This window comes from Euprymna scolopes, chromosome 43 (genome assembly GCF_053919585.1).
Source record: "Euprymna scolopes isolate OS-2025 chromosome 43, ASM5391958v1, whole genome shotgun sequence".
In the NCBI taxonomy this organism is placed as follows: Eukaryota; Metazoa; Mollusca; class Cephalopoda; order Sepiida; family Sepiolidae; genus Euprymna; species Euprymna scolopes.
The window spans coordinates 12618588-12631295 of record NC_136524.1 but is presented as its reverse complement, the minus strand read 5'-3'; the positions used below and the strand labels follow the sequence as shown (position 1 = coordinate 12631295).

General features: G+C 30.4%; 1 protein-coding gene across 7 annotated transcripts in view; it reads left to right on the top strand.

Moving 5' to 3' along the window:
• The window catches only part of LOC145268193 (uncharacterized), a 175863-nt gene that overhangs the window by 106291 nt on the left and 56864 nt on the right, over positions 1-12708 (top strand). For 6 of the 7 annotated variants that reach the window (XM_080123433.1, XM_080123435.1, XM_080123432.1 and 3 more), the window contains one exon: positions 4081-4221. The exons of the other annotated variant lie outside the window; for it this stretch is intronic. In XM_080123433.1, the coding sequence (XP_079979559.1) occupies positions 4081-4221 (141 nt within the window). The remainder of the gene's footprint in view (positions 1-4080; positions 4222-12708) is intronic. 7 annotated transcript variants of the gene reach the window in all.

Below are 12708 nucleotides of genomic sequence, written 5' to 3'. Positions count from 1 at the left end.
ATGCCTTTCAAAATATTAACATTATTATTTCAGCACAGTAACAAAAAATATAAGTACCCAAAATTTTATTTTTATTACTAAAACTACAAATTGTTAGGTGAAAGTACAGTTTATTATGCATTTTTCGTATCATGCTAAAATAATAACTTTTTTTATTTTTTACATTGGCGAGGGGAGGGTGTTTTGTAACTATACTGTGCTTTCAGCTACAGGTAACAATTTATTATTAAACAATAAGATAGCGTGAAATTATTAAAAAAAAAAAGGCAGATTTGCCATTTAGTTGTACAAATAGCCTCCAACCCTGTTATCAAAAAAAGGGACACGTTGAGTCGACACCGGTGTACATATATCGTAAACAGAAAGTTTGTTTATATTTACGTGATTATTGAAAATATAATCCTGTGATTAAAATTTAATTAAAATTAACAACATTGTTTAACAAATAAAAAAGAGAAATAATGAAAGATGAAGTTTTAAAATGATTAAATGTGTTTTATTTTTATAATGAAAGATGAAGTTACATATTGAATTATTGCATCCGAGTACAATATAAAATGTAAAATCAAACCAAAATCTTATTTGTATTGTTCAATGTTTTAAATTTTAAATTATAAAATAAAAATTTTACATTATAAAAAAAACACATTTAATCATTTTAAAACTTCATTTTTCATTTGTTTTTTTCGTTTTTTTAAACAACGTATTATTTGTATTGTTTAATGTTTTAAATGTTTAATTATAAAACAACAATAAATTATAAAATTAAACACATTTAATCCTTTTATTTGTTAAACAATGTGGTTAATCTAAAATAAATTATACGTAAACAAACTTCTTGATATATTCCGGTGACGACCCAATGTGTCCCTTTTTTTGATAACAGGGTTGTAGGCTATTTGTACAACTAAACGGCAAATCTGCCCAAAAAAAAAAAAAAAAAAAAATTGTGACATTATACATCAGTCGATTGTTGGGGTTTTGCTTTTTTTACCATAAATTGTTAGGTTAAAGCTTTCTTTTTTTTCCAGAAAACTTTTAACAATGAAAATACATTTTTTTTTTTTTTTTTTTTTTTTTTTACAAGAAGTTGATTTTTATAAAAAAATATGAATGCTTTTCCTTCATTAAAGAAATTTTTAGGTGACATACAGATACAAAGAAAACCGTTATTTTCTTTAGCCATTCTTATCATGGGGAGGGAATGGTGTTTGGTAACTATTCTGTGCTTTCAACTAACAATTTATTACCAAAAAAAAAAAGTCTTAACGTGGGGAGAACTGTGGTATTCATTCCAAAAGCCATTTTTAATATGGCGTTCTTAATATGATGATTTTGCCATTACACCAAATTGAGCTACAGCAACGCGTGGCAGAGTACAGCTAGTATATATATATATATATATATATATATATATACAAAAAACACCCACAAAAAAGATAGGTATTCCTACTTTGCATATTTATTTTCTAAACAGTTTCTAATAAATTTAATATTCTGTAATATACATTTGTAACTTGTATCGTAATATTTCCTTATAAATGTGCAATTGTTTCATTACTAATAAAATGTTTGATGTTGCTGAGATTTGGAGAACAAATACTACACTTTGAATTATTTATTTGTAGAAAATATTTTTAAAAATTACATTCAAAACAAATTAGGCATAAGATCATCAAAAGTAAAAGGAAAATGAGTGTTGTTGGTTTTTAGTGACAAAGTCTATCCTACTTTTAATTATAATCAACTCGGTCACCACAATACGACATTTACACTAAATAAATAAAAAATTTATTCAATAAGATCTTTCCAACTTTTTTCTAAATAGACCATCCACTGCTTTCCAGTTTATTTGGAAAAAAAAAAAAAAAAGCAAGCAAGTCAATCTCTAACTGGGAGTAAGATCTAAGTGGAAATTAAAAACCGGGGATGAAGTTTGGAGAAGTGTAAAGTGAACATCTTGGACGATTTCTATTTTTTTATTTTTCAATTTTATTATTAGTTTGTTCAAGCTGGGGATGAGGCATCCTACTGGATGCCAAACATTCACCTGCTATCTTATATGAAGAGATCTTAAGATTTTGACCGTTCCTTTAAGTGCAATTGTTTGAATCTCTCTTGTGCTTGGTTCAGTGGGTATATTTGCCATCTAGGTTTTGAAATTCTTTTTCATGAGTCTAGTTGCTCGTATAATAATTACTATATTACCAGTGTGTGTGTGGTAATAACTCTCTTTCTCACACACACACACACACACACACACACACACACACACACACACACACACACACACACACAGAGTTTGTGCAGACTTGAAAAGACCCTGAATTTTTAATTTGGCTTGAAAAGGCCTTATTTCTATTATTACCTTGTAAAATCCTTGAAAATATGGAAAATGTCTTGTAAATCATGTTCTTTATGTTAAGTAAACATTTGTGTTGAAATATTAAAAATAAAATGGAAATAAATACTATTAAATTAATAAAAATACCGTTAAAATATTTTTTAATATTGAAAATAAAATTGAAATACATTATTCTGAAATTGCATCAGATTATTATGGAGATTAGAGTTATGTCCCTTTATCGCAAAACTATCTGATGTTTTCCATATAACATTGGGTAGTTTGTTGATAAAGGGACATAACTCTTGTATCCACAATACCAAAAATTCAAAATTTTAAAGTAAAATGAACACAGCATAGACCAATCTACAATGAGGGAAAAACTGTGATCTTTAAAACTACTGCATGAAATAAAGAGATAAATGAAAAGTTATTAAGTTTATTATATCACTAGCAATTCAGCCCGGCTTTGCTCGGGCCCTATGTACTGTATATATATATATATATATATATATATATATATATATTATATATATATATATATATATATATTAAAAAGTTTGACTCATGTCCAAGTATATTATATATATATATATATATATATATATATATATATATATATATATATATTAAAAAGTTTGACTCCTGTCCAAGTAATCTACATCTAAAATTTCAAATGTTTAGACCCAAAATTGGCAGAGGAGTTTGGTAGGGTCTGCAAAGGTCAACTCTTTCAAATTTGACCTCTTGGTAGCCAAATTTTCGCCCAAAAACTCCTTAAAAAGGTTGCTGCATATCTGAATACCCGCTATGTAAAATTTCAAATGTTTAACCCAAAATAGACTGAATAGTTTGCTAGAGACCACAAAGGTCAAATCTTTTGAACTTTGACCCCTTGGCAGCCAAATTTTCAATACCCTTTATGTCAAATTTTGAGTCTATAGACTGAAAATTGATAGAGTAGTTTGGTAGGGAACTGTACACACACACAATTTCATTTTTCATATATATAGATTGTTTTTTAATCAAAAGTTTGATCTCAGTACAATTGAAGCTCTGTATAGATATAATTACAAAGTTGATGAGTCTGATTTGTCAAGTCTGTGATCATTCTCAGTGTCTCACTTGCAGTCTTCAACATTTATGTAATAACACCTGTATTGTTTGTATTACCTGACTATTCTCATCTTGGATGTTATTTTCACAATGCGAGGACTTATGACAAAACAGAGTGATAGTTTTCTGGAGAGTGAGGTTCAGTCCTCACTATGAGCGATACTAAGAATAAAATTATAAATTAAAATTTCTGTTTGTTCATAGTAATGTATTGTATATATTGATATACTTTTTCCATCAATATGAACACGTGAAAATTTTACTGAAAAATAGAGAGACAAGTTTTTGAAGAAAAATATTGCATATATTGTCTGTAAATGGAACAAATTTTATTTTTTTGAGAAGGTGGGAGTTTCCCCTGAAATATCAAAATTTTCAACAATCTTGGATTTTATAAACATTAAGTAAAATATTTACTGAAATGTGTATATATTTTTGAAGAAAAATATTGCATAAGCTGTCTCCAATTATTTGTTTTTGTTCAGCTTTTACCCTTTCAGTATCTTTTACTCATTACAAACATCCTTATCAAATATATAATTATTTACCAGCAACATTTCTACCAAGCTACCATGACCTTTTAATTTATACTGATTTTTATACATTTTTCTTTTTTATAGATATGAAAAAAGTAAAGGAAATGATTTGGGTTATTTCATAGTCTACATGTTGAATAACTCTAGCCAACATCTTCTTGATATGATACTACAGATTGATTTAAAACATATCTACCAACCAGATATGTTGTGGCCTTTAATCAGGTAATATAAACATTTTATTGATTAAAATTAGTACACTCTTTTAAATTTTTAGCTTAAAAATTCTTAATTTTCATTAGAGTTTATCTTCTCTGGTAATAACATTGTGTGTCTATGTGTGTTTCTAATAATATTGCTTTGTTGATATATCTATAATATAAAGGGCAAACGCCTGTATGTATTGCTAAAACTTGAGAAATACTCAACAAACCTCTATAAAGTTAGTATTTTTTATATTGGGATAACCCCAGAAAAATATATAAAATTTAGAAAAAGGATTCATTCTGTGAGGGCCAAATGGTCATTTCAAGAAGTAAACACATCTTTAAATGTTATCATGTAGAGAGAAGTAACTCTGATTTTTTTTTTCAGTTATTTTCCTTATGCCAACTCTGTGTGTATGTCCAGAAAGAGGAATTAGCTGGGTTAAGAAGGGAGAGGGAAACAGGGGCGGGGGGAATGAAAGAGATGTTATGTTTCAATTATTAGAATATGACTCACCTGCTTCTTCAATTACCTTTTTTTTCAATGAAAAAATTATATTTTAAAAAACTTTTTCTGGATTTCTTTTCTTTTTTTTTTTATTCTACTATGGATTTTCATTTACTTAAAATAAGTACTTTATATTTTCCCTAAATAAATAACAGAGGTAAAACATAAAAGAAACTAGAAAAATAGTTGAAACATATTTAAAAGATGAAACATATGCTGAAATAACAAAAAACGCAGACCACATCAACACAATGAAATATACAATGAATTTAAAGAACTAATAAATAAACTAATCTCATTAAACCATGAAGAACAGCCAAAATCCCCCCCCCCCAAAAAAAAAATTTTTTTCAAGGAAAAATACCTTGGTTCAAATAAAACAGTAGAAATAATAAACCAAAACAAAAAAGATAAGAATCTGCCTACAACTGAAGCATTTAACAAATATATCATAGAAGCATGCAAAACAATTAGCAGAGACTAATAAAAGCAGTACTAAAACAATAAAAAAGACACTCCAGGAAACAAGAAACTCAAACAATAGACACACAAAATAGTTTCCAAATATTAGAAATGATGGAAACTGATAATACAGAAAAAAAAAAAAAAAAACAAATCTAAAAATGGGACAAAAAATAATCTAATGGAACTGTTGCGGTTTGAAAATAAATATGCACGAACTAGTTCTGCTACTAACACAAGAACACCCCACAATAGTTTGCCTTCAAGAAACCTTCCTGAAACAAGAAGATAACATCAATATAAAGAACTACCAAATATTTAATTACACTCATAACTCTGGAGGCAAAACCTCTGTGGGGAATGTGGGCAGGGGGTAATAATTCTAATCAGAAAAGATATATCCCACAGCCTACTAAACATAACCAACATCCAAGTAATTGCCATTAACGTCACTCTACATAAAACAATGTTGATATGTTCTTTGTATATCCCACCAAATGATGACATGGATAAAAATGAATTGAAAAAACTGATCAACCAATTACTTAAACCTTTTATCTTATTAGAGAACTTCAATAGTCACAACATCCTATGATGATGTAAAACACTAATAAAAAGAACAAAATGTTGGAAGATTTTATTAACGAAAATGATATATGCTTCCTTAGTGATGGTGCACCTACACGCTTCAACCTAACTAGGGGAAACCACCCAACCTAAGCTTATGTTACCACAGAATCACTAATCAAAATAGCAAACGAATGCATCCCTAAAACTTCAGCACCTAATATGCTCAGCAGACCTTGGTTTGATGACAAATGTCGGGAAACTGTCAAATTGCAAAAAACGGCTTTAATGAAATTCCCAAAATAACCCATAACTTCAAATTTGATTGAAGTTAAACAGAGTTAAAACTTGTAGGGTAATTAAGGCAGCTAAAAAAGAATGCTGGGAAAACGGAGCTGTTTTAAAATTTGTCATTGTGCAGAGGGAGACAACTCTCGTTCACTAAGAGATTCATTTTTTTCATCACATAATTTAGGACGTGATTCCTTTCTTAAATCAAAACATAAAAAAAGAAAGCTGTGACAATTTTTTTTTAACGTAACAAAGTCGATAACAAAATATAGTCTTTATGGAACTATTAAGAGAAAACCAATGCACGCACGATATTTTCATTAGATGAAAACCTTTAAAAAAGAACGTGTGGCAACTTTTTTTTTTTTTTTAATTAAAAAGTCAATGTTATGGTAAGGTTTTTAAGAAATTAGTCTTTAACCTTTAGAAATTACCAAGAATGAAAATCTTTAATCAAACCAGGACAAAACTGCGGAGACATTTTTTTTTACTGAACAAAGCTTATAATATTAATAGCACCAACATCTAGTTTTTAACATAAATAATAAATTGCAGTTTTCGTTTAATAAAAATTACAATTCCTCTACAACTATGATCACATTTTCATTTTTTGTAATGTTAAAAACTAGATGTTGCTGTTATTAAGCTTTGTTACAGTCAAAAAAAAAAAAAAAGTCGCCACAGCTTTAAAAGTTTCATCCTTGTTTTATTAAAAAGTTTCTTTCTTGGTATTTTTTAAGGTTAAAGACTAATTTTTTAATTACTATTTATGATTAAGGAAAAAATGTTGCTGAATTTCTTTGTTTAAATGTTTTCATTTAATGAAAATATTGTGGGTTTGTTGGTTTTCTCTTAATAGTTGCATAAAGATTACATTTTATCAATGTTATCACCTTTGTTACATCACAGCTTTTTTTTTTTTCATAAGGCCCGGAGGCCACTCGTGGATAAGGGTTATTGAGTGTACAGTAGTCAATGGGATAATTTCGTAGTAATCGTTAGTAGTAGAAATTTGGTAAATTGGATTATTTAATGGGACAGTTCATGAAGAATTTGTTTATCTGGACTTGAAGACAACCAAATTGTAGTCAGCTGGAAAACAAGTTGATGAAGGTTCCACAGGTGTGCAGTTCTAAGAAAGAAGCTTTGTTCAGGGAATCTACGTTTAGGCACAGATAAAGAGTGTGGAAAATTATTGACAATGGTTTCAGCTAGACAGGTGTTTTTCATGAAAGTTTTGCAAGAGGAGAACATAGATTGGAGTTCAGATGAGCACTTGCAATGAAAATAACAATTAAGCAGAGACAGGCTCGCTATGTCTCTTCTGTGGGAAAGAGGTTGCAGGGAAGAGAAAAGGGCTTCCCCCACTAAGCTACGAAGTCTATTTTGAACTCTGTCAAGGCAGGATAAGTTGCTTCTAGCAGCTTCTGTCCAAATGTGGCAACAGTACTCCATCATTGGACGTACTTGGCTCTTATACAGGTAGAGAATTGCATCAGCAGTGAGATATCTACTGGAATGGTAGAAGGATCCCACCATTTTTCCAGCGACCTTAGCAACAGATTTGATGTACGTGTTCCATTTCAGATCAGGAGTAAAGGTCAAGCCCAGAAGCTTGTCGAAAAATGAAGCCTCCCCAAAATGAGAGCCATTCATTTCAGTTGATGCCAGATGGGAATCAAGGCGTTGATGATGTAAAGATAGAAGTTTGGTTTTGGATGCATTAAAAGTAACCGGCCACCTCTTTCCCCATTGTACTACATGCTCAAGATCAGAGGAGAGAGAATCAGGGAGAATTTGGTTATTTATTTCTTTTGGTGTGTTGTCATAGATAGTAGTGTCGTCAGCATAAATGTCTATGAATGATCTAAGGATGTGTTTTGGGAGATCATTGATGTAGATCAAAAATTAAGTTGGACCTAAGATGGACCTCTGAGGGACTCCAGCATTAATACTGAGAGCTTCTGATTTCTGCCCATTAACCACTACTCTTATGAACCTATCAGAGAAATGATTTAATAATTGAGAAGACATTTCCAGCTATATTGTAGCTTGAAATCTTGTGAAGTAGGCCTTTATGCCATACCCTATCAAAGGCCTTTGATATTTCAAGAGCAATTGCTCTAGAAAGGAAACCTTTATAGAGAGATTCGCTAATCCTATGAGATATAACCACGTCTGCTGTAGATCTAGCAGAACAGAAACCATATTGCGTGTCACTAAGAAGGTTATTTCTGCTGAGGTGGTTGACTACTTCTTTATTTAATATGGATTCCAACAACTTACTCATGACGCACAGGAGACTTATTGGCCTTGGTCGCACAGGGTAATGTTTTGATTTTTTTTTTTAATATAGCGTCCTAAATTATGAGATGAAAAAATAAACGAGTTATCTCCCTCTGCACAGTGACAAATTGTAAAAAAAAATGTCAGCAAATTGAATTCCTTCTCGGAACCAAGAAAAATATGGGAGATAATTCGAAAAATTGCAAGTAAACATCAGTCAACACCAATTAAGTATCTCCTTGAAAATAACTGATAAAAGGACTACAGCAAACTTACTAGCTGAAAGCTTTTCCAAAATTCATCGAATCAAAACTATAGCAAAAAATTTATTACAATTAAACAAAATGCCAAACGGTATAAACTAAATTTTAAATCGAAAAACCTAAATTGCAATAAACTTCTTACATTAACTGAATTAAAAGATTCTATTAAAAGCCATACACAACACAGCCGTAGGACCAGATAAAATCCATTACAAATTCTTGCAGCAACTCTCGACAGAATCTCTAAAATTACTAAGAACTTATAACAAATTATGGACAGAAGATGAATGCCCAGACTTATGGAGGCAAACCACAATAATACCAATCCTGAAACCAGGAAAAGACAATTCAAACCCGAAAAATATATATCGATCTCATTAACCAGCTGTGTAAAATAATGGAGAGAATAATAAATGACAGATTGGTTTTGTATCTTGAATCCAACAACTTTAACTCCAACCTACAATGTGGATTCCATAATAAAATAAGTGCGACTGATCACATAGTCTGAGTGGAGCTATAAGAGAAGCATTTATTATCAGCAATCTTTTTCAACCTAATGACTCTACACGGAATAATGAGAGATTTGCGTAATCTTGATTTAAAAGGCAGACTCCAACAATTTATAAAGCGATTCTTATCTGACCGCAAATTTAGTGTTCACATTGGATCTACTTTCTCTGACCCCATGAGACCTGGCGGTTGGAGTCTTTCAAGGAAGCGTAATGTCCATGATGCCAGCCAATGTCAAAATGAACAGCAGAGTGAAATGTTTGGAACCTGACATTGAGGGATCCTTATACGTAGATGATCTCCTAGTGTATTGCAGATCAAAATATATACGCAATATTGAACACAAACTTCAATGATTATACAAACTGGATGAATGGACAACGGAAAGTGGATATAGATTTTTCCTAACAAAAACTAAATGCAGACATTTCTGCCATAAGAGAAAATTTCACAATGACTCTACACTGAAACTCTGAGTAACAGTAATCCCCACTGTAGATGAACACAAATTTCTAGTATTAATATTTGATAAAAAAAAATGACATTCATCCCCCACCTGAAGAACCTAAGAAGTAGTTGCAATAAAAGATTACAACTATTACGTGTGATAGTATACACAGAGTGGGGAGCAGACCAAGAAACTTTAATAAAACTATATGGTATTAGATCTAAACTAGATTAGGGTAGTTTTATATATGAATTGGCTAGAAACTTTGACATAAAGATTTTGGATCCAATCTGCCATGGAGCACTGAGATTAGCACTCGGTGCTTTTAGAATGCTCCCAGATGAAAGTCTTCATGCAGAGGTTTCAGAAATGCCTGTTGAAAATATCCAGGAACACATTCTACCTAAAACTCCACCTTGGATTCTCCAAAAACCCAAAGTAATTCTAAAATTAAACAAACTCCCAAAAGTAAATACCGAACCTAATACCTACCAAGAAAAAAAATGGTGATATTCTTCTGAAATACCCTGACCATCTACAAATTTTTAATGACTGCTCCAAAGACCACAGTAGAGTGTCATGCACTGCCATTTCAACTAGAACAACTCTTAAAAAGGCTCTTCCAGCTGAAAGTTCCATTTTTACACCTGAAGTATGTGCCATCAGCTTCGTTCTCAATATCTTAGAAAAAAATAAACATAAAAAATTCCTAATATTTTCAGATTCACTCAACTTAACAAACTCGAAAACCCTCTTTCTCTTTACAAAACAACTAAACCCTATGAATAAATATTTGAAGATATAAATACCTTGAAGCCTAAATTCTCTTTTCCTTTTATTTTTTTTTTATGGTTAAATTCAACATAGCATAACCCAAAAAGATTTTGATAGAAAAAAAAAAAAAGACAACTAAACCGAACACTATGAATACATAATAAATAGGTACTTGAAGATATAAAAAATTAGAACATATTTTTTTTTTCTTCAAAATGACTGGATTAGCATTAAATAACCCCAAAAGGATATACCATAAGACAAAAACAACCAACCAATTCTAGGTGCTGTATATGCTCTCCACTTATCTTTGTATTGTTTCCAGTTGTCCTGAACCTCAACTTGCCACTAGTATTTAACAACGCGAATTCAAGAAAGATGTGGTTAGAGATTGAGCAACTCTTGCCACAAAAATTCCACACACAGGCCCTCTAAAATTGGGTATCCATAGTCTGTCAAGACTGAAGGAAGCCACTATATATATATATATATATATATATATATATATATATATATATATATATATATATATATATAATATTGGAGATTGTTGAGTATTGTTTTTCATTTTTCCTATAAGCTTTTATTTTCTTTCAAAACTTTTTTCTCAAGTTTTCAACATTGAGGCAACCAGCAAAAATAAATATTTATCTATACTTACCTTTTTCTCTGAGGAGAGGAGCCTATCTTTGAAACTCCATGGAATAAGGAACCTGTCACCTTTATTTCATATTCCTTGTCTTGAATAAAATATTGTAACTTTAATACTACAATTAGCATTACAAGTTGATTTTTTTTTCTTTTTAGATAATTGTTATTTTATTAACTTGCATGAAATGGGCTATGTAAAAGATGCTTAAAACCGTTTGAATTATGCAAATACCATTAGTAGTTCAGAAATTATAAGAATCTTAAGTGCCAAAATTTATGCTTTTCCATGGACATTTTTCTTTAGAAAAAGTGGGCTAAATTACGAACCTCAACATTTCAAGAAATTTGGTAATTTCACCACCATTTATTTATTTTTCAAGCTATTCTCATGAAACTTGGCACTCTTATGTAAAATTGTGTGCTCTTCCTGATTATACAGTCAAATTTGATGTATCTCTTTACCATAAGCCATGAAATATAAATTCAGATGTACAAATTTCAATTTTTTTAAAACTGTCGCATGGTATCATACAGTGGATGTCTATTCATGAACAACACTAAGTATTATAGTGGTATTTAAATATAGCTTTATTGAGAGCAGGCATTTTCTTGCCTTCTCACCAAAGGAGAGCTTAATCTGGGGTGTAGCCATTGAATGCCTAAAGAGCATTCATGGTTGGTATTTACTACTCCCCTCAAAGAAAAAAAAAATTGAGTAGATATGAATTAATCTCAGAAATAAATCGAAAATTTTTCATATAGATTTTGGATTTCTGTAAAAGATGGAAATTCCCATAGTTGACCAGAAGTTATGCATTTTGGGACTAATCCAATTTGCAATTTTATAAATCCTCTCTATCTGGCCCAAAATATATATTTTCTGAGATGTAAGTCACACAAATGTAAAAATTGTCCATGAGCCTTGCTGATGGTTATTACAAACACCAAGCAAATGCAATATGTGCAATATGTTTCATTAAAATGGTATATCCATTGAAATCATTCTATGCACATTCACCGATGCCCGTTCTTCCTGAGTTTGACTGAGGGAAAAATATGAGGGCTTAATTTTGCTATGAACACATATGTGAGCACACTGGAAAATGTTAAATTAAAAAATTTAGCCAATTTTTGTTTTCTTTCATGAAAGGATAGTGCTTTATCAATAATAAATCAATAAAAAAAAATGGAAACTTTTAAAGAATAAACCAACAAGGTAGAAACCGATAATTCAGTAAAAAGAGAAGAGAATGTAAAAATGTTGTAGGATAAGTTTTTAAAAAAAGGAAAGAGTTTAGCAAACTGCTGCTTTTGTTTTGTTTTTTTGTTTTTCTAAATATTGCTTTCAAATATAATAACTGAGAATATTGGTAAACTTTGTTATTCGAAATGCAAAAATTGAAATATTGATGTTCAAGTGAAACTAATGGTATTTACTGAATTGCCATGTCACAGTAATGAAAATATCCAAAAATTATGGAAACCGATTGGGTAGAAAATTAATTATTAAAGAAAATAATTTTCAAAGAAATTAATAAATTTTATGTATTTTCTTTGTGTTTACATCATATGTCACGTGACAAAACAAACATGGCCGAAATCATTTTTTCGTCGAATCCTGGAAGTAAATGTTTTGTGTAATATTTTCCAGAAATACTTAACTAATTGTGGCATGTCAATTAGGTAGATAAAATTGCTTACTGTTGAAATTAACAAAAAATGTAAGTAGTTATCATTGGTTTC